The sequence below is a fragment of the Mesoplodon densirostris genome, assembly GCF_025265405.1.
Source record: "Mesoplodon densirostris isolate mMesDen1 chromosome Y unlocalized genomic scaffold, mMesDen1 primary haplotype SUPER_Y_unloc_1, whole genome shotgun sequence".
Taxonomy (NCBI): Eukaryota; Metazoa; Chordata; class Mammalia; order Artiodactyla; family Ziphiidae; genus Mesoplodon; species Mesoplodon densirostris.
The window spans coordinates 90,517-111,684 of NW_026778236.1; the positions used below are offsets into that span (position 1 = coordinate 90,517).

General features: G+C 38.4%; 1 protein-coding gene across 6 annotated transcripts in view; it reads left to right on the forward strand.

Moving 5' to 3' along the window:
* Positions 1–21,168, forward strand: part of LOC132482954 (probable ubiquitin carboxyl-terminal hydrolase FAF-X) — a 138,583-nt gene that overhangs the window by 13,849 nt on the left and 103,566 nt on the right. For all 6 annotated transcript variants that reach the window (XM_060088228.1, XM_060088227.1, XM_060088229.1 and 3 more), the window contains exons 2-4: positions 11,308–11,558; positions 17,257–17,402; positions 19,856–19,935. In XM_060088228.1, coding sequence (XP_059944211.1) covers positions 11,466–11,558; positions 17,257–17,402; positions 19,856–19,935 — 319 coding nt within the window. In that variant the 5' untranslated portion in view covers positions 11,308–11,465. The remainder of the gene's footprint in view (positions 1–11,307; positions 11,559–17,256; positions 17,403–19,855; positions 19,936–21,168) is intronic.

The following is a 21,168-nucleotide window of genomic DNA, read 5'->3' on the forward strand; positions in this document are numbered from 1 at the left end:
TGCCTGTGTTCTGGTGGATGAAGCTGGATCTTGTCTTTCTGGTAGGCAGGTCCATGTCTGGTGGTGTGTTTTGGGGTGTCTGTGGACTTTTTATGATTTTAGGCTGCCTCTCTGCTAATGGGTGGCGTTGTGTTCCTGTCTTGCTAGTTGTTTGGCATAGGGTGACCAGCACTGTAGCTTGCTGGTCGTTGAGTGAAGCTGGGTGCTGGTGTTGAGATGGAGATCTCTGGAAGATTTTCGCCGTTTGATATTATGTGGAGCTGGGAGGTCTCTTGTGGACCAGTGTCCTGAAGTTGGCTCTCCCACGTCAGAGGCACAGTATTGACTCCTGGCTCCTCAGTTTGGGATGATTTGTTGTCTATTCATGTATTCCACAGATGCAGGGTACATCAAGGTGATTGTTGTGGAGCTTTAATCCGCTGCTTCTGATTTTACCTTCTTATTAGACAATCAGCAGTGTCGAAAAATACTTTTGGTTTTCATGATTTGGGTGACTTCAACCAACTTGTGAGTTATTTAACCTTAAAATGAAAGACTTGGGCACTTCCCTGCTGGTCCAGTGGTTAAGCCTTCGTGATTCCACTGCTGGGGTCATGTGTTCCATCCCTGGTCTGGGAACTAAGATCCCACATGCTGTTGGGTGTGGCCAAAAAAGAAAAAAAGACAGAGAGAAACATAGACTCAGTATTTGCTATCTTATCTTACTGTAATTCTTTAGTTGTATTTGTTCATTTAATTCCATTGATGGTTCTGGGTCAGGGTCTCTCTAGAGATTTTACTCAGGGTGCCAGCTGTGGGTAGCAGTCTTCTATCTGAAGTCTTGACTGAGACTGGAGTATTCACATCTGTGATGACTTATTCAGAAGGCTGACTGTTGGCAGGAGGCATCAGTTCCTTGCCATGTGGATCGCTCTGTAGTGCTGCTTCAGTGTTTTGGGGCAAGTGTTAGGTGCCTTGTTAAGAATACCTTTGTTAAGCTTTAAGAATACTAACAGGGCTTCCCTGGTGGCGCAGTGGTTGAGAGTCCGCCTGCCGATGCAGGGGACACGGGTTCGTGCCCCGCTCCAGGAAGATCCCACATGCCGTGGAGCGGCTGGGCCCGTGAGCCATGGCCGCTGGGCCTGCGCGTCCGGAGCCTGTGCTCCACAACGGGAGAGGCCACAACAGTGAGAGGCCCGCATACCGCAAAAAAAAAAAAAAAAAAATACTAACACTGCTAAAAAATTATTGTACCTTGCTAGGGAAAGTAATATTAAGAGGAATTTTAGTTTTTTCTCACATGAAGAGTAGAGATGTGCAATGATTAAAGTTGATGTAGACAATTGCAGGTAAAATTGCATGTTCTTTGTTTTTTATCACAGTAAGATAATTAGCAAAAGGAGCTTATTTTGTATGTTGGACTTCTTATCAGGGTAGCAGTTCTCAATTTTTTTTGGTTTCAAGGCCCATTAACCATAAAAAGTTTTGAGAATCTCATGAAGTATTAGTTTCTGTGTGTTATCTCTTGATATTTACCATGTTGTAAATTTAAATTACAGATTAAAAATTCTTCAGTATTTCATTTGAAAACCAATTACATGGTAAGAAATATTTTTGTGAAAGGTAACTTTTCCAAGTGGAAAATTTTTTCATAGGCTATTTTTTAGAGGAGTTTTAGGTTTGCAGGAAGACTACACAGAAAATAGAGAGTTCCTATCCGTCCCCTTTTCTCTGTTGTTCACTTGTTGCTTCAGTATGATGTATTTGTTAGGACTGATAAGTTTGTATTGATACGTTAGTGTTAACTAAAGGCCATAGTTTTATGTTAGGGTTCATTCTTTATATTGTGCAATTCTGTGGGTTAGGACAAATATATAATGTCATGCATTCATTATTATAGGGAAAAGTTCCAGGTCCCTAAAATGCCCTATGCTCTACCCGTTCATCTCTTCTTCCCACTCCCTGAATACTTGGCAGCCACTAAAGTTTCTGCTGTCTCTATAGTATTGCCTTTTCCAGAATGTTACGTACTTGGAATCATACAGTATGTAGGCTTTTCAGACTGGTTATAAAGAAACCACTTTACAACAGTATGAATTTGAGACTTCTCTGTTTTTTTGTTGTTGTTGTTGCATGATGTCATTTCTTTTATCTATGAATAATACTCTTATTATTTGAATGTAACAGTATTTTTGTTGTTGATTTTGTTTACCCACCTTGGTTGCTTCCAATTTTTGGCAAATGTGAATAGAGCTGCTAGAAACTTTTGTGCGCAGGTTTTGCCCAGGTTTGGACATAAGTTTTTTGCTTTAAAAAAAAAATAAATTTATTTACATTTGGCTGCATTGGGTCTTCGTTGTTACGCATGGGCTTTCTCTATTTGCAGTGAGCAGAGAGCTAGCTACTCTTTGTTGTGGTGCGCGGGCTTCTCATTGCGGTGGCTTCTCTTGTTGCGGAGCATGGGCTCTAGGTGCGTGGGCTTCAGTATTTGTGGCACGCAGTCTCAGTAGTTGTGGGTACGGGCTTAAGTTGCTCTGCAGCATATGGGATCTTCCCGGAGCAGGGCTTGAACCTGTGTCCCCTGCATTGGCAGGTGGATTCTTAACCGTTGTGCCACCAGGGAAGTCCCTGGTGTTTTTTAAAAATAAATTTATTTATTTATGGCTGTGTTGGGTCTTCGTTGCTGCATGTGGGCTTTCTCTACTACCAGTGAGCCAGGGCTACTCTCCGTTGCATTGCATGGGCTTCTCATTGTGCTGGTTTCTCTTGTGGCAGAGCACAGGGTCTAGGCACGCAGGCGTCAGCAGTTGTGGCGCATGGGCTCAGTAGTTGTGGCTCATGGGCTTAGTTGCTCCGCAGCATGTGGGATCTTCCTGCACCAGGGCTTGAACCCGTGTCCCCTGCATTGGCAAGTGGATCTTAACCACTGCGCCACCATGGAAGCCCTGGACATATGTTTTCGTTTGGGTAAATATCTAGGTGTATGATTGCTGGTTTGTATGGTAAACCTATTTTTAGTTTGTAAGAAACTGCTAAATTGTCTTTCAAAGTGATGGACTACCATTTTGTGTTCTCACCAGCAGTGTGTGAAAGTTTTTCAATAAGGGGAATAAGGCTATGATTTTTATATTCTGGGTATGAGGACTAAAAGATTTGTTTTTTTCTGTAAATAGACTAAATAAGGGTAACAATGATTTAATATTCTATTTTGGTAGCCATTACAGATCACCATACCTCTATATCCTCACGGAATAAATTAGTGAGAGTGATCCAGAGATAGTTTTTTATCAATATATGAGAATAAGATTCTGGATTTGGGGTGAGGAATTTCTTTTTTTTTTCTTTTTTTTTTTTTTTGCGGTATGCGGGCCTCTCACTGTTGTGGCCTCCCCCGTTGCGGAGCACAGGCTCCGGACGCGCAGGCTCCGGACGCGCAGGCTCAGCGGCCATGGCTCACGGGCCCAGCCACTCCGCGGCATATGGGATCCTCCCAGACCGGGGCACGAACCCATATCCCCTGCATCGGCAGGCGGACTCTCAACCACTTGCGCCACCAGGGAGGCCCGGGGTGAGGAATTTCTTAACATCAGTTTGTGGAAAAAGTTGCAAAGGACATATAATAATTAGGAGTCCTTGGCATTTGTTTACGCAAATTCTGCCAGTGGTTGCTAGATTGCTGGAACACTTGACATATCTTACAGGCTTCTTGGGATTCATCATGAGCAAAACTCTAATAAGGCTGTTGTCATTATGGAGTTTATGTTTTACTGTCTTACAGAGAGATGTTCACATAGATTCCAAAAAAAGGAAAGTGCAGGAGGCTGTGCAGGGGGATTGATGAGACCTGTCAGGGATACTTCAGAAAGGCCATATTTGAGTTGAAGGTTGAAGAATGAGTACAGAATTAACCAGACAAATTGCTGGTGCAAAGGTCCTAGAAATAACATGTGGAACAAAATTTAAAGGAACATGAAGAAGGAAAAAAATTTACTTTTAAATAAATATTTAGGTTTATTCTCCTGAAAATAGGATTCTCACTCAAATTTTGTTTTCTTATGAGAGAGGGAGAACTCTTGTAAGATCACTTATTAGGTAGTTGATTGTCCATTATTAGCAGGTAGTTTTATAACCATTTTGAGAAACTATTGTTTGTATGCATTGTTCTATATAAACTACGCTTTGTAAAGGCTTGCATTTTAGCATTGCATCTGTATGATCGTAGACATATGTTAATAAGCCCATAGATAGCGTATGAGCCTCATCATGCATGATGGGGAGAAAATAATTAGGAATCGCTGTTTTGTTTAAGATACTCCTCCAGACTACCAGTACATTAAAGATATGCCTTCAGCCTTACTGAATGCACTGTAGCAATTCAAGTTTTAATTTTAAATATTTGTATTAAAATTTAAATGTGTTAATTTAGAAATAAGTATTTTTATACTTTACCTTATTATTTTACATAGGACTTAAAAATTCTTACTGAATTATAGTACAGAATAAACAATTTATTATATGCATTTAAATATTTAACTCAGTGTTTTATGTATGTTTTTATAACATTAATTGCAAAATACTTTGTAAGTAGTTTAAGATAGTTGTTATTAATGTTTACTGTCTTAGAATGGTTTGCAAGAGCAGTGAGGTTTAGTTAGCTTCATGAAGGCTAAGTATAGGTTGAGCTTTTCTGTTATACTGTTTGAATCTACTAAGTCCAGATTATATGTATGTTATTTAAATTGTATTAAAACATACATAAGAAAATTTAGCACTTTCCTGTTTTCAGCTATACCGTTTAGTGATATTAAGAACATTCATTCACATTGTGATGCAGCCACCACCATTCATCTCCAGAACTTTATTCATCTTGTAAAACTGAAACGATACCATTAAACAATAACCATTTCCCCTTTCTCCTAGCTCCTGGCAATTACCCTTATACTTTTTGTCTCTATGAATTTGATTACATACCTTATATTAGTGGAATCATAAGTTATTTGTCCTTTAGTGACTGGCTTATTTCATTAACATAACATCCTCAAGGTTTATCCACGTTGTCACGTGGGTCAGAATTTACTCTTTCTAAGGCTGAATAGTATTCCACTGTGTGTGAATACCATATTGTATTAATCCATTCATCTGTCAGTGGGTACTTTGGTAATTGGTTACACCTCTTGGTGATCAGGAGTAATGATGCAGTGAACACATTTTTGCAAATATCTGTATGAGACTCTGCCTTCAGTTCTTCTGCATATATACACAAAAGTGGGATTGCTGGGTCATATGGTAATTCTATTTTTTTATTTTTCGAGATACTACCATGTTTATTTCCCATGATGCTTGCACCATTTTACATACCTAGCAGTAGTGTACAAGAGTTCCAGTTTCTCCACATCCTCATTAACCCTTATTCTTTTTTGTTTGTTTTCTGAGTTTTTGGTGGTAGCCATTTTAATGGGTGTGGGCCAATATCTCATCGAGGTTTGATTTACATTTCTTGGATGATTAGTGATGCTGAGTATCTTTTCATATGCTCACTATTCATTTGTACATCATCTTTGGAGAATGTTTGAGTCCTCTGCCCATTTTTCAATCAGGTTATTTGATTTTGTTATTGTTGAGTTATAAGAATTCTTGAATATTCTGGGTATTGCCCCCACATCACATATGATTTTTACTTTTTTTGTTCAGTTCTACAGGTTGATTTGTTCAATTCTGCCTTTCGCATTGTTGATTGTGTCCCTTGATGTACAGAATTTTTTGAGTTTGAGATCAGTTTACCTATTGTTTGTTGCCTGTGCTTTTGGTGTTTTTGTCAAGAAAATTTTGCCACATTTAATATCATGAATATTTTCTCCTGTGTTTTGTTCTAGGAGTTTTATAGTTTGGGGTTTTAGATATTTAATTCTTTTGAGTTAATTTTTGCATGTGGTATTTTACATTCTTTTTTATATGTAAATATTCAGTGGATATTCAGTTTTCCCAGCAACATCTGTTGAAAAGATTATTCTTTTCACATTGAATGTTCTTAGTACTCTTGTTGAAGATCATTTGACCATATGATTGAGGATGATTTCTGAGCTTTCTCTTGTATTCCTTTAGTCCACATGTGTGTCTTTATGTCAGAACTATACTACTTTGATTACTGTAGGTTTGTAGTTTGTCTTGAATCGGGGTTTGACTTATGTCTTCAGTTTCTTTCAGAAATGTAGTTTTTCAGGGTATGTGAAATCTTTCCTCTTTGGTTGATTTTATTCTTAAGTTTTCTTAATTTCCTTTTTGGGTGGTTCATTGTTAGTGAACTGATTTTTAAGGTGATTTTTAAGATATAAAATCATTTGTATCTTGCAACTCCAGTGAAATTGTTAATTAGTCCTAACACTTTTAAAATTATATTGTGGAAGCTTTAGCATTTTCTACATACAAGATTATATCATCTCCAACAGACATAATTTATCTTCATTTTTTGATTGGGATGCCTTTTAAAATGTTTTAATTAATTAATTTTCTTACCTAAATGCTCTGACTCAGAGTTATAGTTCTGTGTTAAATAGAAGTGGTGGAAGTGATCAGCCTTAATTTATTCCAGATCTTAAAGGAAAAGCTTTCAGTATTGAGTATGATGTTTGTTGTGGGTTTTTCATATACGGCTTTTTTTTTTTTTTTTTTTTTGCTGTACTTGGGCCCCTCACTGCTGTGGCCTCTCCTGCTGCAGAGCACAGGCTCCAGACGCACAGGCCCAGCGCCCATGGCTCATGGGCCCAGCCGCTCCGTGGCATATGGGATCTTCCCGGACCGGGGCACAAACCTGTGTCCCTGCATCGGCAGGCGGACTCTCAACCACTGCGCCACCAGGGAAGCCCTCATATATAGCTTTTTATGTTGAGTTTCCTTCTCTTGCTTTTTTATTTCTTATCATAACAGGGTGTTTGGTTTTGTCTGATCCTTTTTCTCAATCACTTGAGATGATCATTGGTATTTTTCCCTTTATTCTGTTGATGTGGTATATTACATTGATTGATTTGAAAATCCTGCTTGTTCGTGGTGTATAATCCATAATGTGCTGTTGAATTCAATTTGGTAGTACAGTATTTTGGTGAGGATTTTTGCATCAGTATTCATCAGGGATATTGATCTCTAATGACCTTGTTTCTAAAACACATTAAAAAAGAAAAGGATCTTAAATCAGCAACCTAACTTGACAAATTAAGGTACTAGGAGAACATACTCATCCCACAGTTAGCAAGAGGAAGTAAAAAATAAAGATTAGCACTGAGATAAAAGACAGAAGAGAGCAGAAATAGAGAAATAACTGAAACCAAACTGCTCTTCGAAAAGATCAATAAAATTGACAAATGAAATGATAATGAAGGGCCTCCCTGGTGGCGCAAGTGGTTGAGAGTCCGCCTGCCGATGCAGGGGATACGGGTTCGTGCCCCGGTCTGGGAGGATCCCATATGCCGCGGGGCGGCTGGGCCCGTGAGCCATGGCCGCTGGGCCTGCGCGTCCGGAGCCTGCGCGTCCGGAGCCTGTGCTCCGCAATGGGGGAGGCCACAACAGTGAGAGGCCCGCATACCGCAAAAAAAAAAAGAAATGATAATGAAGAGAAGACTCAAAGTGCTGAAATCAAATGAAACTGGAGATATGACACCTGGTGGCAAAATATGTCAGATTCTAAGAAAATAGTATGAAGTATTATACATCACCAAGTTAAGTAAAGTAGAAGTAGATAAATACCTAGAAACATTAACCCTACCAGAACTAACTCATGAATAGCCATAAAACTAGTAAGGAGAATGCATCAGTAATCAAACATCTTACAACAAAGAACAGCACTGGACCTGATGATGTCACTTATGAATTCTGTCAAACATTCAAATAACATCTTCATAGCAATCATTCTAAAAATTTTTTTTAAGTTGAGGAGGGAACACTCCTCATTTGAGTCCAGCATTACCCTGGTACTTCAGCTAGAGAAAGACACTATAAGAAACCTACAGACAAGTATCCCTTGTAAACCATGATACAAAATCATCAACAATAAACTCACAAATTGAATTCAGCATATTAAAATGATAATACACAGTGAATAAGTGGGAGTTATACCTGGACTATAGTGTGGTTCAGTATATGAAAATCAATAAATATAGTCAAATTAACAATAAGGGAAAAGAATACATAATAATCTCAATTGCTCCAGAAAAACATTTGATGAAATTCTTTCAGCATTTTGAATATATCATCACTTTCCTAGCCTGCAGGTTTCTGCTAGAGAAATTTCTGATAATCACATATAGGTTCTGATAATCATATATTGGTTCTCTTGTACGTGACAAGTTATTTTTCTCTTACTCTTTTTGAGATTCTCTTTTAGTCTGACTTATAACAGTTTGATTATTAGGTGTCTTGGCATGGCTCTCTAGTTGTGTACTTCTTGGCGTTCTTTGTTGAAATTCTCATTTTGTTTCTGTATCATTTTCTGGTTTTGTTTAGTTATCTGTCTGTGTTCTCTTTCATGTCATTATGCATTTTTAAGACGGTTTAAAGAAATTCTTCTACGGGGTTGGTTTTTTGGACTTTTTCTTTTGATTAGGTTAGATTTTCCTAATCCCTAATGTTTTCATATGTTCTGTAACTTTGTTGTTGTTGTTGAGATTTGGGGCATTGGAGAAAATAGCTGCTGGTTCCAGCCTTTACTGACTGGCTTCGTGTAGGGGGAAACCTTCACCAGTCAGTCCAGATAGATCTTTCAGACCTTCCTGGGCCTTCATGTCTTTGGCTCTGTGTGCTTTTTCCAACTATATGTGGGTACTTTTGGCCATGTTCATTTCCTGTGTTTCTCATTAAGAGTTCTTGGTTTCAGTTTAACTAATCTCTTGCTCCTCCTGTCTTGCCTGTTGAACTGCAGAGTTCTGCTATAACATGCTGTGGCACTCACCTGTTTTCAGTGGCCTCGAACACTACGCCACTGTCAGGCCATTCAGAAATCCCTAGGAAAGCCAGAAAGCTGGACCTAAGTTCCACTTTATTCCTTCTGTCCTGAGAGAGGAGTCAGTTGGAGCAAGGAATTGGGTATTATTTTCTCTTTTGCTTTGAGCTACATTGGGTTGGGGAATGACCCAGTGTGAGTCAAACTTCATGAACTCTTATCCTTCTCATAGTTGTCGTTTCTGTTGTTTATGCACTCACCTGGGTCTGGAAGCCCCATATTAACCAGTTTCTGGCTGTCTTACAATTGTATTTTGATCCACATATTGCTGTTAACTTGTCTTTGAGGGAGACCTAGGGCCTGGAGCTTCATATTCTGCCATCTTGCTGACATCAATCTCCTAGTACTAACTTTCATCTAGAGAAAGATGATACTTTCCTAGTCCTAGGATATGTTGAACTACTAGAGTTTGAATATGAGAAAAATGCTGCTGTGATCTAAAGGAAATATCTGACTTTGCTGTTTTGAATTACATTTCAAATGATTTGAATAATTACTGAGTTGCTCAGTTGTGTCTCAGGGTATTGCATCTTTGTAGTGCAGAGTTTCTCCCTAGACGAAACAGAGGCTTTGCGAGAAGTAATGGTCCGTAATCTTGGAGAAAGGTGTTTTATTTGAGGGAAGGGAGATTGTATGGTCACTTTGTTTCCATTTACCCTAATAATATCCTGTTTTTTGAGAATGACTTACTCCCCTTGATAAATTATTTAACATGTATCTCTGGATAGAGAGATAAGGGCAGACATAAAATGACAGATGAATACAATTTTAAGATATTTTAGTTCGAATAACCTCAAATGCCAAAGAGAATACTGTGCGAGGGAAAAGAGTGTGAAGAAAAATTTAAGTAGGACCCCCTCACCTCCCACTCCAGGAAGTAGTGTTTTAGAGAGAGATGGGATTAATTCTAGGCTTCTGTACTTTCTTACCTGTGCTTTGTTAAATCACTTAAGTTCTTAGAGCCTCAGGTTCCTAATTCATAGAACGAATATCACAAAATCTTTGTAACATTCAGAATTATGAAAGTCTTAGTTGAGTCTTGCTTCCGGACCAAGTGTCATCTCTCTTGTCCTCCACAAAATGCCCATACACGTAAAGCTTTCGTTGCAGGTTTAGAAATGCCTTATTTTCAGAGTCAGCCATGGAACCTCCCTTAAGACCATCTGCTTAAAAGCAATTTTGAACAGAAACCAGGTGATGAGAAAGAGGAATGACAGACATTTTTTCAAGAAATTCCTGAAGAAGGACAGGTATTAGTGACTTTCGCTAGAGGAGTTTTAAGCATATTTTTGGCCAAGAAAAATGGATTTTTTTAAAAAATATGGCCAAGAAAAATGGAGAAGCCAAAGTTTAAGAGCAAGGCCTTTTTACACATGGAACATACACAGTGGGATCAGTAGCCCAGGTAAAAAGACAAAAGAAAGAACATTAGAATTGAATGGGTGGCTGATTTTTTTGAGTTGTGAGAAAAAATTAAATAGCTTTTGTTAGCAACAGAAGAACTCAGCGAAAGATGATAGCGAATTTCTCTTAACTTTTATTAAAAATTGTCTACTTTGGGCTTCCCTGGTGGCGCAGTGGTTGAGAGTCCGCCTGCCGATGCAGGGGACGCGGGTTCGTGCTCCGGTCCGGGAGGATCCCACGTGCTGCGGAGCGGCTGGGCCCGTGAGCCATGACCGTTGAGCCTGCGCATCCGGAGCCTGTGCTCCGCAACGGGAGAGGCCACAACTGTGAGAGGCCCGCGTACCGCAAAAAAAAAAATAAAAAAAATAAAAATCGTCCAGTTCATATAAAGTTTTTGAATGAGAATGTTTAAATATGGGAAAACAAAAGTGACTCTGTGATCTTCAAGTGACCGTGTGGAGATATGTGTGTGTATATGTTTTTATGTAATCTGTATGGATACTTCAGATGTTTTCTTGATCTACTTCCTCCCTCTAATCCTACCTTTTTGAAATCATGTTTTATCTTTTCATTTTACTTATTTAAGAGCAGTCTACACCTTTAAGTATCTATATTTTTTCAGTATTTGATGGGCATTTTATAGATTCTTTAGTTAAGTAAAAGATAACTAGAGCTTTGTATTTTTTCTGGAATATTGTATCTAATATTAAGGCTTTTATGTTTTCTTGTTATTACTACTGGTACAACAATGTAAATTTATTGAGTAACAATATTTATAAAAATTTTATTTTTTCATTTGTTTCATTTTTATAGCCATCTCTTATTGACTGTAAAGACTCTGGTGATGTTACTGTACACATTAAAATTGGAACGATTCATTATTTATTTTTTTAATATTTAATACAAGTATACCTTTTATTCCCTTCTACTTTTAGGTAATGAAATGGTCTCTGCAAGATGGTCTATCCTTTAATTGGAGATATTTAAGGCTGACATATGCTGGTACTTCAACTCTTATAAGTGGACTATAATTTCTTCTCTTACGACGACTAAGTAAACAGACAAAATAGCAAAAATCTGTTCTCTGTCGAGTATGACAGTCACTACTCCTGGCTCTCCAGTAGGAGGGAATGACAGCCAGGGCCAGGCTCCTGATGGACAGTCTCAGCCCCCCTTCCAGAATCAGGTAGGAAATGAAGGCTGTGTTGTCTTGGGCGCTATGGATTAGTAAACGATGGCCAGATGTCCTGAAGAATTTGTAAAGTAATCATAAAAGCTATTGTCATTTTAAGTTACACTTTTAAAAAGTCACTGAGGTTCTTAGTAAAAGGAACCGTACTGTACGTGTGCTTGAGAATGTACCTCCACTTTATTTTATATGTAAGGCCCTCTGAGCATGAGGGCAAAAGTTAAATCAGTCATTGTATCCTTTAGTTATCAGCATAGATTCAAGTCAGCTGTTTTTGTTCGCATCCCATCTTTGTGCCCACACTTACCTTATGCATCTGGTTAAATAATATAATATCTAATCTTCAGATGTTCCATATCTTTAGATTAAAAATTCCACCTCTTTAAAATGAAGATAAATGAAGTAATATAAGTAGAGTTTGACATAGATTTTTTTTTTTTTTTGCGGTACGTGGGCCTCTCACTGTTGTGGCCTCTCCCGTTGCAGAGCACAGGCTCAGGACGCGCAGGCTCAGTGGCCATGGCTCACGGGTCCGGCCGCTCCGTGGCATGTGGGATCTTCCCAGACCGGGGCATGAACCCGTGTCCCCTGCATCGGCAGGCAGACTCTCAACCACTGCGCCACCAGGGAAACCCTGACATAGATTTTAGTATCAAAATTTTGTGCTGGCCTACACGGAAATAATTCTTTTCCTTTTCTCTGGAAGAATTTGTATAAAATAAATTTATTAAAAGCTTAATTAACATTAATTCTTTGATTCTAATATCAGATATTGGTCATTTGTATTTATTATGTCTTAGGGGATTAATCAGTGTCATTAAACTTTGCAAAATAGTTTTGCAAAGGTATTGCCTTTTATTTTTCTCCTCCCATTTATATATTATTTTTTTCGTGTTTGTTAGATCATTCCTTTTGCTTTCCTGGGGTTTAATTTGTTGTTCATTTTCTAGTTTCCTGATAATGAACTTTAGATAATTGCTTGTTCAGCTTTTCTTTCACTTTTTCCATTTTCTAAAACATACATTTTATACTATAAATTTTTGCTAAACCATATCCCATAACTTTTGATATTTGTTTATGTTTACTGTTACTCAGTTAACATTTTAAAATTTGCATGGTAATCTTTCTTTGTAAGGATTCTTTATAAACACCATGCTTCATTTTCAAGCAGTTAGAGATTTTCGGGTTAACTTTTTGTCATTGGTTTGTAGCTTAATTCCTCTGTGATTAGAGAATCTATTCTCGGTGATGCTGCACTTAGGAACTTATTGAGGGTTGGTATGTTAATCAACATAGGGTCAATTTCACTTCTGCTTGGCAAAAATACTATATATTATGCTGTAGCATTCATTATGCATGTCAGTTGTTTCCAGTTTTCTCGGTATTCGTTTCATGTTTTATATAACCTTGTTTTATTTTGTTTTAAATCTGCTGGTTTTATTACTCGTTGAGAACTCTGTTGATGTCCACCTGGGATTGTGGGCTTGCCCATTCCACTTTGATATGTTATATTAATTTTAGCTAGACATATTTTGAACCAGTAAGATGCATTCACATTGAAAATAGTGATTTTGTGGGGAGAGGGTGTTTGACCCATTAATCTTTACATGCATACTTCTTATGTGTGTAGAGATCTCTTTATTTAATTAATTTTATAAATTTATTTATATATTTTATTTTTGGCTGCATAGGGTCTTTGTTGTGGCTCACAGGCTTCTCATTGTGGTGGCTTCTCTTGTTGAGGAGCACGGGCTCTAGGTGTGCGGGCTTCAGTAGCTGTGGCTCGTGAGCTCTAGAGTGCAGACTCAATAGTTGTGGCACATGGGCTCAGTAGTTGTGGCTCGTGGGCTCTAGAGCTCAGGCTCAGTAGTTGTGGTGCACTGGGCTTAGTTGCTCGGCAGCATGTGGGATCTTCCCAGCCAGGGCTCGAACCTGTGTCCCCTGTATTGGCAGATGAATTCTTAACCACTACACCAACAGGGAAGTCCTAGAGATCTCTTTAATCTCCAGTAATTCTTCCTACGTCAAAGCCTAACTCTCACATATTAGTATAGGTGCACCACTTTGCAGGGAGGGTGGAAGGTTATTGTTATGAAGGATATCTTACCCTTTTTTTTTTTTTTTGCGGTATGCGGGCCTCTCACCGCTGTGGCCTCCCCCGTTGCGGAGCACAGGCTCCGGACGCGCAGGCTCCGGACGCGCAGGCTCAGCGGCCATGGCTCACGGGCCCAGCCGCTCCGCGGCACATGGGATCCTCCCAGACCGGGGCACGAACCCGTATCCCCTGCATCGGCAGGCGGACTCTCAACCACTTGCGCCACCAGGGAGGCCCTCTTTCTTTCTTTATCAAACATTTATCCTGCTTGTTTTTCTCTGCGCTCTTTGGATCTGTGCTTTGGTGTAAGACATTAATTTGGGGAGAATTCTCAGTCATTATTGTTTCAAATATTTCTTCTTTTTTTTTTCTCTCTTTCTGCATTCTGGAATTCCAAGTATGCACATGTTACACCTTTTGTAGTAGTCCTTCAGTTTGTTCCTCTTTTTTCTTATCTTTTTTCTTTTTGCTTTCCAGTGTTGGAAGTTTCTCTGGACATATGTTTAACCTCAGAGATTCTTTCCTCAGCTGTGTCTAGTCTACTAAGGAGCCCATCACAGGCATTCTAAATTATTGTTACACTATTTTTGATCGCTATCATTTCCTTTTGGTTCTTTATTAGAATCTCATCTCTCTGCTTACATTATCCATATCTTCTTTAATGTTTACATTTTCCCTTAGCGTCCTTGGCACATTAGCTGTAGTTAAAGTTTTGATCTGATAATTCCATCATCCCTCCTGTATTTGAGTCTGATGCTTGCTTTGTCTCTTCAAGCTATGTTGATTATCTTTTAGTATGCCTTGTAATTTTTTGTTGAAACCTGTACATACTATATTGGATGGTAGTAAAGACGGACAGAATTACTGGAGAGGGCTGGTATTGGGTATTTCTCTTTCCCCCTCATGGAAGGCTATATAGCAGGCTAGAATTTGCTGTTTTCCTTATTTTGGGTTGGTTAGGTTCTGATAAAAACCTAGGCAATTAGTGTCTGGTAAAAGTTTTTCCTGAGGATAGGTGCTATTAAGAACAGACTGCTTGGGGGTATATTTCAAAATGGCTACTTTGCACCACCACCTCCTCCTCGAAACACAAGGGAATTTTTCTCTGATCTTCACTGTGAGAACTTGATAGGACTTCTGGAAGTAAAACTCAGAAAAGTGTGGGGGTTCCCTTAAGTTTAGACCCCCCTGGAGTTTTTAACTCTTAGACTTTCCATACTCCGCTTCCAGCAGTTAATGAATGAACAGTTTAGGTTTTCTTATCCCAGTACAGTAGTATCCCTCCCCTGCACCTTATGCCCAAGGAATACATTCTGAGACCCACAGTGGATGCTTGAAATTTCAGGTAGCACCGAACCCTTTATATATGGTATGCTTTTTCCTAACCTTTGATACCTACGATAAAGTTTTAATTTGTAAATTATGCACAGTAAGAGGTGTACAATTTTATTTTATTAATAATAAGATAGACAATTGTTAGGGACTTCCCTGGCTGTCCAGTGTTTAAGGCTCTGACCTCCCAGTACAGGGGGCACGAGTTCAATCCCTGGTTGGAGAATTAAGATCCCTCATGCCACATGGCTGCCTAAAAGAAATAAATAAATAAATAAAATAAATAAATTAAATAAAACAGAACAATTGCAGTAATAACATACTATAATAAAAATCATGTGAATGTGGTCTCTCAAAACACCTTGTATGGGCTTCCCTGGTGGTGCAGTAGTTGAGAGTCCACCTGCCGATGCAGGGGACACGGGTTCGTGCCCCGATCTGGGAAGATCCCGCATGCCATGGAGCGGCTAGGCCCGTGAGCCATGGCTGCTGAGCCTGTGCGTCTGGAGCCTGTACTCTGCAACGGGAGAGGTCACAACAGTGAGAGGCCCGAGTACCGCAAAAAAAAAAACAACCCCAAAACCAAAAAACACCTTGTACAAATGTAATGCCTTTTCCATCTAAACTAAGCATTTATCATGCACTGTGGCTATAACTTTTGTAGTTAGAGGTGGAATAGCAAACCTAGCACGAATTTCTTTTTCCTTCTTCACAGTTTCACAGGTAGAAAATTCATTCTTACCATAGGTGTTAGTAGCCTTATATGAGTTTTTTTCTTCCCTTGTTAATTCAAGAACTTTCAGCTTTTCACCTTAAGTACTTTACAGCTTTTCTTTGGCATTTCTGAATTGCCAGAATCACTATGCTTGTGCTTGGTGGTCATAATTAAGTAAAATAAGGGTTTCTTGTAAGAACACAAGCACTGCATTACTAGCACAATCTGATAGCCAGGTGATAACCAAAGTGAAAATATTCTTGTCCAGTGCAGGACCCGGTGGGGCAGGAGAAGCATGGCTTGAGATTTCATCAAGTTACTCAGGGCCCACAGTTTGAAAACTTGCGAATTGTTTATTTCTTGAATTTTCCATTCCGTAGATTTAAACCTCAGTTGACTGTGGGTAACTGAAACTGCAGAAAGCAAAACTGCAGCTAAGAGAGGGATTACTGGTCTGGTTTCCATGGAGGTTTCTGCTTGTGGCTTTCTGCTCTGGTAATTTTTGATTCTTTGTGTCCCCCTAACCCTATTTTGATTTTGTGTGCAGCAGTTTTCCCCTTTGACCTTAATTATCTGGTCGATGTGAGAAGAGTTGTTGATTTTCATTTTATTCAGCTATTTTATTTTTAAAATATTCCCTTAGTGGTTCTTTTTGAAGTATAGTTAGTTTACAATGTTGTGTTAGTTTCAAGTGTACAGCAGTATTATTTAGCTCTTTTAATTGATAGGAAGGAATGACAACTTAAAACTCCTTACGTATTGGACTGGAAACCAGAAGTCTCTTCCTATACTTTTACTTTCTTCTTTTTTGTGTACTTGTATTTAAGCATCTATATTTTACGTAGCCTATGGCTAAGTTTTTGGGTTTTTTTTTTTTTTTTTGTAACTTAAAACAACACCCATTTTCTCACAGTTTTGGTGAGTGAATCAGTATCTTTTTTTTATGGTTGTGGTCAGCATGTCACCTTGGATTATAGTTTTTTGGAGATTTGACTGGGTTTGGGGACTTCATTTCCACAGTGGCTCACTCAGAAGACTATTGGCTGGAGATCTCAGTTCCTTACCACATGGGCCTCTGTACCTGTGCACATTGCCTTCAAGACACTGTGATAAGTGTCTTCAGGACATGGTATTTAACTTTTTCCGGAAGGATTGCTCTAAGAGAGTCACCAGAAGTTATGGTGACTTCTGTAATGTAGCCTCAAAAGTTACTCTTTTCCACACTTTGCGTAAAGATTTGTAATTATGGAGGTTCAGTATAACAGTATTGTATTGGCAGTAAACATTACAAAAACTGATGTTCTCTAATTTTAATCTGGTTAATTCATGTAGTACAATGTAGCTATTAATTAACTTTTATAAGGTTCTTAATTATGTGGAAGAATACTCATAGGTTGACAGGAAAAGATATCAGTGTGATTTCCACTTTGTCAAATATTTACAGATATATAGACAATAAAAAAATTATATTTTCACATAACCTGTGTTGGCATTTGAATTGCTAAATATTGTACATGTTATAAAAATTTAAACCTATAATATTTAATTTTAAGGCCTCATCACCTGATTCCTTCAATGAGAATTCCCCACCAGCTCCTCCAGATGAACAAGGTCAAGGTGATGCTCCACCACAGCATGAAGATGAGGAACCTGCATTTCCACATACTGACCTGACAAAGTTGGATGACATGATCAACCGGTAAGTTCTTTGTTTTGGGCGGGGTTTGTTAGTTGTTTGTGTTTTTTTGTTTTGTTTCGTTTTGGGTTTGGTGTTTTTGTTTTATTGTAGTTTAGTTGATCTACAATGTTGTGTTAATTTTTTCTGTACATCACAATGACTCAGTTATACATATATATATTCTTTGTCATCTCCTTTTCTATTTGGTTTGTCACTGGATTTTAAAATTAATTAATTAATTAATTAATTATTTAGTTGTGTTGGGTCTTCATTGCTGCACACAGGCTTTCTCTAGTTGCATTGAGTGGGGACTACTCTTCGTTGTGCTGCACAGGCTTCTCATTGCAGTGGCTTCTCTTGTTGTGGAGCTCAGGCTTTAGGTACGCAGGCTTCAGTAGTTGTGGCACATGGGCTCTAGAGCACAGGCTCAGTAGTTGTGGCGCATGGGCTTAGTTGCTCCACAGCATGTAGGATCTTCCTGGACCAGGGATCAAACCCGTGTCCCCTGCATTGGCAGGCGGATTCCTAACCACTGCACCACCAGGGAAGTCCCTGTCACTGGATATTGAATATGGTTCCCTGTGCGATACAGTAGGACCTTGTTGTTCAGCCATCCTATGTATTATGGTTTGCATCTGCTAATCCCAAACTCCCAGTCCTTCCCTCTTCTAACCTTAGGGTTAGTTTTAATTTTTTTTTTTAATGGAGGCAATAAACTAAAATATCAGCATTGCAACTGGTAGTAAATGAGAAAAAGTGGACTTCAATGTCACAGTGATCTTACTGTCCTTTTTTTAATATATATATAAATTTATTTATGGGTGCATTGGGTCTTCGTTGCTTCATGTGAGCTGTCTCTAGTTGCAGTGAGCGGGGTCTACTCTTTGTTGTGTGCAGTGCGAGGGCTTCTCATTGTGGTGGCTTTTCTTGTTGCGCAGCACGGGCTCTAGGCACGCGGGCTCAGTAGTTGTGGCACGTGGGCTTTAGTAGCTGTGGCTCGCGGGCTCAGTAGTTGTGGCTCGCAGACTCTAGAGCTCAGGCTCAGTAGTTGTGGCTCATGGGCTTAGTTGCTCCACGCCATGTGGGCTCTTCCCAGAACAGGAATTGAACCCATGTCCCCTGCATTGGCAGGTGGATTCTTAACCATTGCACCACCAGGGAAGTCCCTTACTGTCTTCTTAATAGCCTTCACATTTTAGTCATTACCAAATACTTTATAACTCATTTTTCCTAATGCAGGCATTTGTATGGAATTTTTAAAATTGAAAGACGATGATAAGGATAAAGCTGTTAAAATATGATGATACGTGATCTTACTTGGTATGTTTCTTGCCTAGAACTATATGTGGAGATTTCCTTTTGAGTGTTTATGAAGTTCATTTCTACATGGTATACTGACTACTAGAGCTGCTAAGTGACTTTTGTTATTTCTACGATGTCCATTTTCTATAGGAGTCCACTTTTTCTCATTATTACCAGTTACGGTAAAGTAGTACTTTTCTAGTTTATTACTTCCAGTTTTTTATGGATCAACAACAGGGTCCTACTGTATAGAACATTACTGTAAGAGATTGTATTATTGTTTACTTTGTCTGATGCTTGTTGTTATTACTAGAGTGTACTTCTAATTAGAACCAGAGGACTGAGTTATAGTAAATCCTTAGTGGCAGGGAACTAAAAAAGATGCTGTTCTGTAACTAAAAATAACCCCAAAAGGTAGTATCAATTTATGTCTAACAGATGATTTGTAATAAGAAATCTTTATCAAAATAAGAATATTTGGGAATTTTGCTGTATTTCAGGAAAGGGTTTAAGGGATAGATGTAAGTAAGTTCTTTAGGGGAAGTAGTGGGTTAGTAGTGGATATATTCCTAAATGACTGAGCTTTTTTGATATTGGGGAAAATACTAATTGGCTATGGTGGTATCTGTATCATTGCTTTGATGTTGAAGTGTACTTATTGTATAAAAGCTTGGAGACCATATGAGTCCCATAATCTTCAGGAGAGATTGATAGATTGTCCTGTGAAGGTGAATTGAGGAGAAACCAGCCATTTGTCTTCTCATTTCTTTTGTCTGTTGTGAAGAAGACAAAAGAAAAGGGTTGTCATACTTGTTTTTTCTCACTAATAAACCTGAACCTCAAAAGAACACTTTTCCTACTAACCTTAACAACAGGTATACACTTAATTAATAATTATTTTTAGTTTTAATGGTCTGTGAAAGTTATTAAATTAATTCTCCCTTAATGCTATGTCTGTAGCTTTAGTACTTTAAAAAATTGTGTGTGTAAATACAGTAACACTAAGCAAGTAATTTGCCAATCTCTTTTTTAAATTTTATGATGAATACATAATATAGTCAGGGTTTTTTTCACTTTTTCATAGTAAAAGCAATTACGATAGGTAAGTTATTTGTGTTATTTTGTTTGTGCTCAAACAATGCAGCATTTTAAAACTCTATGATAATTTTTAGGCCTCGATGGGTGGTTCCAGTTTTGCCGAAAGGGGAATTAGAAGTGCTTTTAGAAGCTGCTATTGATCTTAGTAAAAAAGGTGAGTTTATATTTTACTGAACTTTTCATTATGTATGCTCTTATATATTTTTTCACATTAAAAAAATAAATTTATTTATTTATTTTTGGCTGCGTTGGGTCTTTGTTGCTGCGTGTAGGCTTTTCTCTAGTTGTGGCGAGAGGGGGCTACTCTTCGTTGCAGTGCACGGGCTTCTCATTGCGGTGGCTTCTCTTGTTGCCGAGCACAGACTCTAGGTGCACGGGCTTCAGTAGTTGGTGTCTTACGAGCACTAGAGCGCAGGCTCAGTATTTGTGGTGCATGGGCTTAGTTGCTCCGCAGCATGTGGGATCTTCCTGGACCAGGCTCGAACCCATGTCCCCTGCATTGGCAAGCGGATTCTCAACCACCGTGCCACCAGGGAAGGCCCCACGTTGTTCTTGAAAGCTTTTGTTTTTTTCAATTATAAAATCCTAGACTACACTGTATTGCTAAACTTTCTAGTAGGGCTTATGTATATTAAACTTAGAGCAGAACATTCATAGAGACCTTAAGACAGCCTTTAAGGACCTCTGAGTCCTTTAAAATGTAATGCAGAATTTTGTATGATTATTTATGTTTCTAAGAATGGATCTGTTTTTTTATATTTTGAAAGAAGTTGTTACTCAAAAACATTTTTTAGAATGTAATAGATTTAAAAAATCTGTTATGTGAAAGAGTACACATTATAGCATATTTTACAATTTAAAAACACTGTGTGGCCATATGACTTCAGATATTTTTGTAGACTTTTTTTGTTGTACCTAAACCATTTATATTTGAGAAATATGTTAATTTGCAAAATAATTCAGTAAAAGACATTTTAACTCAGCCATTTGAATCACTTACTAAAAAGCCAGTGAATCAAATGACATGCTAATGGAACCCCACCTGTTATTGTCTTTGTAATAAGCTGTCACGATTGTATGTTTGACATTTTTTTCAACACAAAAAGGTTTTTTCTGAGAAAGATAAAAAGTCTTGGGAAATAACTGTCGTGTGTGTGTGTGTGTGTGTGTGTGTGTGTGTGTGTGTTTTAAAGCAATTAACAAAATCTGTTACCAGATGTAAAAGTTTTATGTTGCAACACATCATTTTTCAACGACTTTTTCTACTAATAGGTGCACCTGAATTCTTGTAGCAAATGACTAATTTTTGTTATATATTGTACTTGATTAAGGCCTTAAAGGCCAAAACAAAGGGCAGTAGCATTATATTTTCTGGGTCATCCAATGA